Source organism: Tigriopus californicus, chromosome 4 (genome assembly GCF_007210705.1).
Source record: "Tigriopus californicus strain San Diego chromosome 4, Tcal_SD_v2.1, whole genome shotgun sequence".
Lineage (NCBI taxonomy): Eukaryota > Metazoa > Arthropoda > Copepoda > Harpacticoida > Harpacticidae > Tigriopus > Tigriopus californicus.
The window spans coordinates 4,803,784-4,816,167 of NC_081443.1; the positions used below are offsets into that span (position 1 = coordinate 4,803,784).

The window sequence follows — 12,384 nt, forward strand, 5'->3', positions numbered from 1 at the left end:
TACAACTAACATGATTTTATATCACATTTAAAGCAAACCGTTTTAGCAAATCATACAAACTCCGGGGCGTCAACCAAAAATCACCCAACTTTGGAAAGTTTTATGAAACGTGGGATCAAAAGTGAAAATATTCATTCAATACTCTTCGAATTTCCTTCTTGGATGGAAGTGGCAAGTTTTCCTCTGCAAATGTTTTAAACGGGTTAGAAAACATTGCGTTAGTGCAACAAAGACCCATCAAGTTAGCCGGTTTATTTGTTGGATGATGTAACCTCTCTCTCCGTTATGAGGTAGTAGCACCAATGACAGTGGCTATATGCACCCCTTACCCACAATATTGGTGTTCAAACTACAATATTACGCAGCAGAATGGCTGTCCAGAGCCTGTGTCTAACTCTGGTCGGAAATCCCCCAGAAACACGAAGGGAGCCGACCCAAGCAAAAACCCATCTAGTTCGGGCGACCTCGGGATCGTGCATTTTCAAGTGAAATCTGGATCCTGGGTTTTTGTCTTCTTGAAAGACCAATCTCCGAAGACGAAACACGGCTCTCACGTCGATTCAAGCTCCCGCTCGCTCTATTTTCTTTCTGCAATTGCACGTGATTTACATTTTTTTCCGCCACCTCTCAATGGTGAACAACACCCACTTACCCGCCCTTCTTGAGTCGGCGCCGATATTCTCATGGTAAAACTTCTTACGGGAGAATCGGTCGGATTCCAACGAATTTGGAGGAAATGACGAGACATTTGTGTTCGATCCTTCCAAGCTAATTTGCTTGATCCCTTTTAGCAATACAAAATGATTCGAGTAACTTAGTTCCATAAAATGATATGTTCTGGAGTGACACTCTCTTTCAGTTGTTGACTAGAATCTCGGAGAGTAATGAGCAGCCCCGAAAAAGCGAGGATGGTCGGTCGGTCGGTACCTTCTCACCGATAAGGAGTTCTTCAATGTTTCATGTCATGCAGCCTGTTTCAGATAAAATGCAATAAAAGGCACTTGAGCCCAACTCTATCCAAGCCGAACTTGAATCATCTCTTTGAAGGCTAAGATTGAAAACTTTGAATCAAGAAACATGCACCCTCTCAGGCGTCACCATCTTTTTAACAAGCTTGGGGATACGTAATTGGCGAGAAAAATGGCCAGTTCGTCTTGCTCGCGAGAACAGCCTGTCCGACAGAGTCGAAACTCCTACTTGAGCTTTAAAACGCACTGGTAAGGAGGGAGATATGGGATTGGAATGGCCAACCAGCTCATTCTCATCATCATCCAGCGAGTGATTTTCACAAGGTGATGGGCAAAAAACGTGTTCACAATGCGCCCGAGCGAAAAAGGCGTGTTCCAAATGAGATGCTGACGACAGACACTTTCAATTTAGAGCAGCAATCAATAACAATAATAAGTGGTTGGACAGCGCATTCAATTCTGAGAGTTTTTATTGTTCTTCGTCTCGGTGATTCGGACGGGAGAGCGAGAGAGAGCGAGACGTTGGGGGAGACAGGGAGGGAGAGAGAGAGAGAGAAACCACACACACGCACGCACACACATATCACAGCGATACTTGAACAAAAGAAGAGGTGAATCAAAGCTCAATCAGAGAATGGCTTGTCTCCATTCTGAAACAAATCGATTCATCGAGTGAGGCCCAGGTTAACGAGGAGTCAGATGGGATGAGGGATATGAGTTGATTCACAGACACTCAGACATGGGTGGCCAAGGAGCTGCCCTTGCCCAAGGATCCGCCGCCCGAGTTTGTGTTAGCACCCATCACCAGATTCCCGGTCTCATGAACGGGGACTAGTCCATGGTGAGGCTTGTTTACATACACGGAATAATTGTCCAAATGGCCTCCGTAGCGATAGTTGGCCATGCTTGAGCCGTGCTTGAGTGTTCCATTTGAGGTGGATTCACGGGGTGATGAGGTGGCCAGCATGGCTGACGATGACACAAATGCACTGGCTGGCATGTAATCGAAACTGGAGTTGTAATTCTTGACACTTATCGTCGCCGAGCTGCTGCTTTGGGGTGGGCTCACGGGGGAATTGCGCACGTGAACGGAATAGCGCCGAGATTCGACCTCGCCCAAAGGCTGACCGCCGGAACACGAGTAAAGGTTGTCTGAGCTACGAGTGTAGCCTTCATTTGTGGCATAGGTACCTAAAGCTGCCTGATGAACGTAGTTGTTTTCGTTGTAGACCCCATTCGAGTTATTGACTAGATTGTTCGCGTAATATTGGCCATATGCATTTTGGGGATAGACTTGCGGCTGAAAAAGAAGAAGAACAACGTCTTTAAAGGTACGTGGATGAAGAAGTCATTTGGTCGAAGTTCTTGAACCTACTCCCGTTTCAAATCAGCATCTAATTACACATGGTAAGCCATCAAAATGGCTGGGAGACACGTTTAGGACTCGTTTAAGACTCGTCTCACGGCACGGAAATGGCAGAGGACGAGGAGGAACCCGAAGCACAAGAAGAACAAGAAGCTGATGAGCTCGATTTGCAATTCAATTGGAACTCCAAAATAATAAGGGGGCTTTACGGAGCGAGATGCGCTCTCGAATGGAGAATAAAAACCTCAGGCACAGAAAATTTATTCCACCTTTTTGGTGTCTTTGGAAGAACACGTGTTTTGCTAAATGATTTGTGGGCCCCTAAATTGCTTTTTGAGAGTCCATGTCATACTTATATTAACAGATCTTGGCAAATAAACTTCCTCTTCGGTTTCCACCCCGCCAATTGTTCCTTTGACAAAGGAACTTGGAAAGCAAACATTACGAGGCATGGAATCGCTTCGGACACGTAAATATTACACACATGGAAATAGAGACCAATTTGATGACCAGGCGAATTTGCTGTGACGCTTAAGTTGCAATGATTTCCATCTTTTGGGTGTTGTTGCTGTCCATGTCTGTGCATTTGTGCTGAACGTACATTTTGCAAGCCAATCATTAGTCGTTTGTTTTCGCATTATAATTCAGTTGCGGTCGTCTCGGCAACGGTAAATCGGGAATTACTTACAAAAACAAACAACCTAATTTGTAGCATTCTTTTATCACTGTGCTCTGTGTTCTTACCTCAAAGGCTCTTGGCAATCCGTCCACATAATCCAAGGCCTTCCCCCTGCTTGTGGCGCTTGTCAGTGCTCCTGCCGTGGGTCTAAAGGAATCATCCGATCCTTCCCAATCATCGGCGTGAAGGTTCTCACCCTCCGATAATGACGATCCAACCCGACCGTCCACTTTCATGTCTGACGAGTTATTGGACACCCCATCAGAAGACGTCACGGTGGAAACGGGAGGCGACAAGCCCATTTCTTCTTTGGGCTCTGTCCGCTTCTGTTTCTCGATCTTTATCCGCAGATCCTGCTTCTCGAGATTCTGGAACTTTTTCGAGTTTCTCCGACAGAGAATGACGATCATAATGACAGCTACCGTTAGAATGACGCCTCCAAGAACTCCGGCAATCACCACCAACATTGGCATAGCAGCTGCAAGAAACGAGACCAAACCATGATGCATCAAGAGGGAAATCAGATTCACGGATTACGACAAAAGACGACCAAGGATAAACGAGGCCACGAAACATCTTGTGTGTTGTTATCCCTGCCACTTCAACAAAAGCGTGGATAACAGATTGATTCAACTGAAGTGAGTTTTTAGACCACGCAACGTGGGTTCCACGATATCCTATCTCACAATCAATGATATCAGGTGGAAAGTGACCGGGAAAATGTTGTTTTGGCATGGCATTTTTTTGAGGGAACAAGGTAAATTGAAGCCATCCCGCATGAAAACGCAATGAAGACAAGATTTCCCGAGTTATTTATGACAACAACAAATCAACAACAACATTTTTGTGTTCTAGAGATTGCTCTAGTGCAACTCTTCAAGGCCACAAAGGAAATAAGGCTATCTTATTGCTACATTTATTACCGACGGTCCCTTAAGGCCAGGAGGACTACTCAACTTGTAGGGAGCGCCTGATTTTTTCTTTTCCTTAAAATTCTCTATAAAGAGCTTAGGGCTTGCACTCTCAAGTTCTTATTATGGTTTGCATTTACTTCCTAATGATTTGTCCGCTTCTTTACAAGAAGAAGCCATCTGATTTGTACAGGCTATCAATGATTTTGAGGTCTCTTTCGGACCCATGATATGTGAGCCTCTGTCCAAATGTTTTCCGACTTTCCTGACTGGAAAAGAGGGCCTCCTGCTAACTTGCATATACAGTCGGTTGACTAGTTTGTATATCAGAAAAGAATGGGAACAAGTCAACTCAACCAACCAACCTCTGTGGTCTTTCTCGTCCTGCACCAAGGTGCACTAAGGAAGGTTTTTCAAAAGGCACTTGCCCAATAAAGTTTATCTTTGTCTTCCAATTAATCTCAATGTTTATTGCACAGCTTTTACAAAAAGAGCTGGATACAGTTTTTTACGTTCGACCTTATCCCCCTCGCCCAGCCTTCCTCTTTTTACCACTCTAGACTTTCTGGTTAGGTTCGCAATTGCTTTAAGGTACCTACCGTTTTTGGTGAGTGGACTTCAAGCAATTCAAAGATAATCATTGCTCTAGTGCCGCTGCTACTTCTTTGGAACACGCTTGAAATATTCCAATGGATCCTTCCCTATCTAATCGAAACACATTGAAAGGTATCGTAGGGCAGCTAATCTAATAACCGATATTCAATCCATTCTTACATGATCATGGTCATGCTAATAAGAAATCCCTGTGACATGATTCTTCAATGAGTGTGACTACGTGATGAAGAGTTACTCAATTCAAACCACCAGAGCTGAATTTGTCACGCTTATTGAATATACTTGGCAGTAACTACTTACGAGGCACACGACACTTGATCTTGGTATGGATTTGAAGAGAGAAGAATGCATTTGTGAGGACGTAAATAGGATAATACTAACCTAACCGTGTGGCGGTATAAAGGAATATCTACTACTATTGAAAAGCCTAGAACCAAATTTAAGCTGTTTCATTTCATCTGTCACTAGTAACAAGTTAGAGCATCACATCTATGGTTAGATGGAAAGATAGAGAGATGGAAAACAATAGCTGCATGGATGGATAGGTGGATGGACGGATGGACGGATGGACGGACGAACGGACGGACATAGGAATGGATGGGAAGACCGCAATGATGGGGCACTTTCTGCGTCCAATTTGTCAATTTTTCAATGAAAAACCAAGTTCCAAGGTAAATTTTTTCTCTTTCTTTCTATCACTTGTACACTCTTAAGGCACTTTTCCCGATGTCATGATGAGGATGACGACAACGACGACGACAATAGCGATAATAAAGTCTGGGATGAAATGTAGAAACAGTGCCATTCAAGCCCGATCATGTGCGGTACAGTACTTTGGCAAGGCGATCTAGTACAGTGCAAGAGCTTCTTGTTAGAAATAGATTGAAAGAAGAGACAACTTGAGTTTTGTCAATCTGAATGGAATCAATCAAAGACAATAGAGATAGAAAGACCTTGTGCCAGAAAGTTCGAGGACTAACGTTTGATTGCTTCATCGACTTTTGAACCAGCTCCTCCGGCACTGATAATTGAATTTTTGCACTATCATTCCATTTTCCCTTGGATTCATACATTCGTACCGTACGTCGGTAGGCAAAAGCCTGAACAATCCCCCGATACCAGAGTCTAAGGCCAATCTTTCTTGTTCTGTTCTGCGCCTGTTCAAAATATCTGCATCTTTGTTGAATGAACGAGAGATCAATCCGAAGTTTGAATGTTTTCGAGGAAATTTCTGAGAATTAAAATACGTAGGATAAGTGTCTCATAACTAAGTAAGGCCTTATTCAATTTCCCGTTTTTCAATTATTGTGCGGGATGTTTGTCAGTTAATCCAAAAATGTTGCCCTTTGGTGGCACACTGAGATATTGAGATGAATAATTTGAGCCAAACTCAAGATAGAAGAAAGAAAGAAAGAAAGAAAGAAAGAGAGAGAGAGAGCGACCCCAAAAAAAGATGGTGTCTTCTTAATGAGGGGTTCTGCTCTTCTGTTTGAGCCAAAAGCGAGGCCTCAGAAAAAAAAGTTCTCTTCGGCTTGCTTGACGTGATTGGATAGAAGAAGGCACAGGAAAAAATAAAGTCTTCCCCGCTTCAGAAAGTGCTCAATTTGAGCTTCAACGAACTTTAAGCATGACTTTGGAGTAATCACCCGCATATCTTGGGCTCAAAACAGGGTCTACAGTCGGATTTTCCACTGAAACAATTCCAAGATTTATTGTTACGCTTGAACAGACCCTGTAGGACCCTTCAATAATATGACCAAAGTTCCTTGAGGCCTTGGCGACCAAAATGTAGGGCTAATCATCATCGAACAAGTGCACCATCATCATCATCACTATCAGCGCCTCTGTAAGCCCGCCAACCAACCAACCAACCAACCAGTGTGGAAGGGTCATTAGAGGGTTGTTCAAAGAGATGAGCCCCCAAAGAGTTGAGTGCTAAGCACAGCCGAGCAGACACAGGGTGCTGCATGAGGAGATGTTTGACCACTTGAAATATGTTCAGGAAAGGAAGCCCTCAGGAGCGAGGAGGAGCTAAGAAATGTTGAAACAACTGTAGACGAAGACGGTGCACATGAACGAACGAAACGAGGGGCGACGGACGCACTGCTGCCAGTAGCTGGTTGGTTGCTTCTTCGTCGTTGGTTCACTTTGGTATCTAGAGAATCGGACGTTTCTGACCAATGACTCAAGTCTAACTAGCTGGCTTTGATTTTAGAGGGGTAGAGAATTGTGCCAACATTCTGGCTCATGACCGAACTCACCGTCCTACTCCAATTACGTGTGTGCCCTTGTTTATAATTCAAGGGATAAAGCCTCCACTACCACCTCCAGGCCCCCCCGGACAAGATGGGTAGGTAGGAACGTCAAACCCATGAATTGGTTCAAACATCTTTTAAACGGGAATACCATTTGACATCAAATGGAAAACTTGACGAAAATGCGTTCTAATGCGAAGATTTGGTTGGAATGTGGCTGTGGTCAATTTGAAGTACCCCAAACCTTTTGAAGAAACTACTGATGACAAAGGCGTGTGTGCAAGAGGCTGTCTGAGCAGGTTTGAAATGAATACGAAAACGAAGATTTGAATATGCCAAGCCATGCACGGCGGAGAGACAGAGTGTGTGCGACCAATCAAGGCTTGTTACGGCGTACAACGAATCAGAAAAAAGAAATGAGCAATTTCAATTAGATTACAACATTGACCGCTATCTATCAGTTGTTCATTGCCATGTACTGACTCATAATCATATAGCCAGCAATTGCGACTTCTAAGTCGAGAAGGTTTCAAGATAATTTGGAATTTTATGATTGGGCTCTATTTCGCCTCGGTCGGTTAGTATATTGTCAGCAATTAATGTAAACGGAAAAGCGACCCTTGAAAGGGGCTTTGATTTCAATGATTGCCTGGAGAGTAGTTGCCTGGGCCAGGCAACCAACCAAGCAACCAACCAGTCAGGGAAGCAGGAGGCATGCTTGTCTCAAACGACCTCAACTCTCCTCCTAATCCGTCCCTTCAAACACAGGAGGAATGGCCACTTCCCACTTGAGGTGGTCAACCGGCTCCATCGACTAAGTAGTTATCTTAATGTTCTACTTTGGCCACAAAAGCCTGCATTTTGAATACCATCAGACATCAATTAATCTCTAAAACGTTCCTGAAAGCACTTACATTGTTTTCGAAGGTGAAGCACAGCTGAATCTGACCCCAGGGCGTTTTGTACGGAGCACATATAGGCGCCCAAATCCTGAGCCTCCACGTCGCGGATCACTAGAGCGCTCTGGACTCGCTCCTCATCCAGGAGTTGCTTCTCGGTGAGCGAGTATTTTGAGCCCTGCTCCGGTTGCTCCCGTCGCGGGTCAATTAAATGGCCTTGAAAGCTCCATTCAATGCGATCCAAGCTCGGAGTCGATTGGATTTCACACACAACACGGGTAGTCTTGCCCAATTGAGCGTATTGAGGTTGGTGAGCGTTTTCAATCGAAGGAGGACCCTTCATGAAGAGCTTGGCGTTGGCGGTTACATCCGCGTAGCCAGAGGTGGAGGCTTTGCACTCGTATTCGCCAACCGCATTAGGGCTCACCTTGAGGGTCAGGTTGGCCGACGATCCCACCACATGGTTCCTTTGGCCGTTCAAAGGGTTGATATGGTACCAGGAGTAGGTCGGCGGAGGATTTGAATCGACCCGACATCGGAGGCTGACCCGCTCACCCGGTGACCCAGCCACGTTCTCCGGTCGATTTAAAAACACTGGCGAGTCTGCCAAGAACAAAGAAAGTGGCACATCTTTAGAGAAAGAATCGCTAAAATTTACTACTGGTATGTATGTAATGTCAAATGTGCCACGAAATTGTCTCTAGGTTTGCCGGTTCAATGGCTATCTCCTTAAAAGGGCCATGTGGAAATCAGACCCATTTTTTGCGCATGTCGAAACGGTTCTCTTTGCACCACAGAGCGGATAATGCGCGTGGGCGCAAATAAACTCTGTGCGAGAAATCAGAGTGACATGTGTACACCAACCAGTGAGTTGGCGATTGAAATCAAGATTAGAGCCTGTTTCCAAGTGCAAAGAATCAATCCCTCCAAGATGGACGACAAGAACCACTCTCATGCTTGAGCGTCGTGTTCTATGTTCACGTCTTCTCAACCCACTCTTAGGTGAGGCCTGGCATTACATACAAACTCAATCGAAAAGCGGAGAGGAACGGCGGAATTTCAAATTTGTGTCATGTGTTCCAAACCCGGGCCAATTGGCCAACGACACTCACATGAGACATTCAGGATGGCTGTTTGATCCGTTCGTCCAATAGGATTCGTGGCTTCACATCGGACCAGGCTGTTATGGAGTCTTCGATCCACGCTATCCATGATCAGCTCTTGGGAGCTTTGGCCAGCCACAGCCTTGCCCGCCACGAACCAAGCAAATGAAACTTGGATTGGATTGGCCTCCACATCACAATAGAAGCGGACGGAATCTCCTTCCAAGAGCTCATCACGATTGGTTCGTAGACTCACCTTTGGCGGATAATGTACCATCAGTCTGGAAGAAAGAAATCCAATTTATTTGGGCACAAAAGACATATTGTTCAGGGGCAAGCGACGAGGATGGTGCATCTAAATCTTGAGCCGTGGCACGATTATCATCTGACTTTTTCCATCCACTCTCAGAGGATCGAGGTACACACGTCTCGCACGCAGAGTAGAGGCTAAATCAACGGCTAGAGCAGTAGCGTAGTAATAGCAATAGTAGTTGTAGTAGTAGTATAAACCCCAACACCACCGCCACCACCACCATGAATATCAGGATAACATGTAAGTGTGAAATTAAAGGCGTGAGATGTTTTAGCCTCGAACGACAGGAGAAAAGTCAACTTATGGCAAAAGTGCGGCCCTCATCTTAGTACTTCCCACCCTTTGTATGTACTACATGAATCTATGCGTACATAAAGAATCATCTGTGTTCATGATCCAAGGGGCCTACTTTTTGCCTCGATGAGCCCTTGATCAAAATGTACTAGTACATAATAGTAATGTGCATCTTGAATCGTCTCTTTAGAATGGAGGTGATAGGGCATGAATGATGCTTTGAGCATTCAACTACTTGAGGAAGCCACCTTCTCAGATAACTAGTGTTCAAGGCTTGCTTGCTTGCTTACTTGCTCCATATCCATGGTCTTCTTCAAGCATTCAGTATACGAGGCAAAAAAAGATGGAGAGATAGCTGCCTCTCCGGGAGATTAACATTCTAGTGTTGCTTTCAACCAAAGCCAAGTGATCTTCTTCGGTCGTTGGCGAGGAATTGAAAAAGAATTAGTCTGCAATACGTCGTTGATGCATTACCACAGTACCATTGGGTGAGAAATTACATTTTTTAAATTCCATCAAGGGGCTTTGAGTAATAATAATTATGTCGCACGATGCTTGGCTTAATTATACACCCAAATGTTTGAATGGTGGAAAAAAATATCTTTCGAGATATTACAAGAAGACGTGTGTTCGTCCTACTTTAGGGCACTCAAATTCGGACATTTAGGCAAGCGCTGATACCAGCAAACAAACTTGCCTGCCAATGCCAGTGATGCAAAATTGGCGTTTCAAACTGGTTTTAACGAATCTGACCTTTCCTCATGCATGTAGCAATGTGAAAGAAGGGTCAGCTTCTCAAAAACGTGCTTGAAGCCCCAAACTTGCATCACTGACTCTGGTACCAGCAAACAAACGAACCTGCTAGAGCTTGCCTAAACGTCCCCATAATCAGAAAATTAGAACGCATAATCACAGTGTGTGTTCGTCCCTTTTTCGATCCAATCGGTTGATTCAAATCAGGATTCTCAACCTTCCATTTACAGTGTATGACCGTCCACGTCCTTCTTTAGATACTTTCTTACTCAATGCACTGATTCAAGATTCAATCATCACAGACCATTTTACGGCTTGTCGATTTAACTGACCAAAATGGAAGTGATGGTAACCAGAGCATTATGCGTGGCGGTCCAGTGAGGTCATTAAAATATCAAAGCTTGGCCTGACGGATTTCTAAATGAATTGCATGCGTGTATATCCTTCAGGAATGTCTAAGATATCGTTTTTGTACAATAGTAGCGTCTCACAAGGTTTAGTTTCCCTGCACTAGTGTTCATAAATCTCTATATCTATGGAAGTCTCATCCATCCAGTCGAGAGGACTAATTTTTCATCTTAGATTACATATGTTCATCTCTCTACTGGAGCTTGTTAGCGGGATACCCGGCATGTTGGGGCCATCACCACCACCATATCAACATCAGCAACAACATCACCACTTCATTCCGAAACACAAACACCGACCATAAAAGGCATGAATATTTATAACAAAGCCCCCAGAGTCGGCTTCGCATGTTTTGACACTGTTGTAAATGTTGCGAATCGATAAATGTCGGTGTCAAATTTGCGAGTCGCGATCAATGAACACTTTGTCCCAATTGCAACCAGGAAGTGCATTAATTTGCTCATGTAACCGCGACAAATCACAAGTGAGCACGGTTTTTTCTTGGCAGTGAAATATGTTTTGCAATCAGTTCAGATCTTTCCAGCTGATGAGGTGACAAAAGTTCATGAATAAATTTTACATCATCTTCTCATCTTCATCTCGTTCATTTCGTTCATCTCTCGTTCTTGCCCAACATCCAATTCAGTCGGAGAGAAATCTGAAGTCACTCACTCACTGAGAATTGGAATCATCTCACACTCAGGGTATATGTATATCGCATACTGCACAAATAAGCACTATAAATGGAAGAGATCAACATCAGAAGGATGTAATTTAAACCAATAAAGAACCCAACGACTTACATCTATATTTAATGTGGATTGAGAAAGCAGGAACTCGAAATGATCAAACTTTTCTCCAAATGACTGGGTGTGTTATTCGCTCGAGTGGCAAGTAGCTTCCCTGGCCGTGATGGTGAATGCTTACATTCTCGAAGGGGTAACGAAATGTTGATATCACCACAATTTGAAGCAACTCATCATGACTTAACTCCAAAAGCTAGGTCTTTGCAAAAAATAATCAACATACTCACATACGTACAAATATCATCAGCTTAAGTGACAACATTGGAAGTCAAAGATCAAAATTGGTAAGCACATTGAGAGTTGGCATGCCATTTCAATAACAAAATTGGAGAAAATCCTCTCAGATTTTACAATGCAGATGAAGCGATCGATCGTGAAACTTAAAAGGCAAATCATCCAAGATTAGTTTGTCGCTGCGACAACAAATCAGATGATTTTATCAACCTCCTTGATTAGAATAGGGCTAAACGTCGGAATGTTCGTCAATTTCCCCAAGATTTGAGACGATCTTTTAAGGACGATAATGATGATGAGGACGAAGATATTCTTCTCCCTAGGTAGACATAGAGACCCTCTAGTCAGAGAACCGCGAGGTTAAGTTTACGTCATCAAAATCGTTCGATCTGATTGGCCGTCAATTTTCGATGAACGTGTAGAAGGTGCCAAACAAGTCATAATAGGGAGTCAGTCATTTCCAAAAGCGATCACACATTCCTATTGCATAATAAGTTGAAGTTTTAGATGGTTTATGACAGATATCCACCACAGACTTAACCTACTGGCTCCACAAGGCTAAGGTACTATACGCCATTAGGAATATGTCTGTGAAAACTACATTTTATTGAGAATTACTTTACTAACTAATGTTCACCAGCAGTCTGTCAGCAATTGACTACTTTAAGTAGCAGATGAATAATGATATCAGTACAAATTTTGGGAGGTTGCGAGGGCACTTTTCAATACAGTAGATGTACTAAAAACCCAAGATATAAAGCAAAATATTAGACAAAAATC

General features: G+C 43.7%; 1 protein-coding gene across 1 annotated transcript in view; it reads right to left on the bottom strand.

The window, feature by feature from the left end:
• Positions 1 to 1,274: 1,274 nt before the first annotated feature.
• The window catches only part of LOC131879527 (irregular chiasm C-roughest protein-like), a gene marked incomplete in the record, with an annotated part of 15,185 nt that continues 4,075 nt past the window's right edge, over positions 1,275 to 12,384 (bottom strand). The window contains 4 exon segments of the mRNA XM_059225876.1: positions 1,275 to 2,268; positions 3,079 to 3,491; positions 7,709 to 8,296; positions 8,806 to 9,077. Coding sequence (XP_059081859.1) covers positions 1,702 to 2,268; positions 3,079 to 3,491; positions 7,709 to 8,296; positions 8,806 to 9,077 — 1,840 coding nt within the window.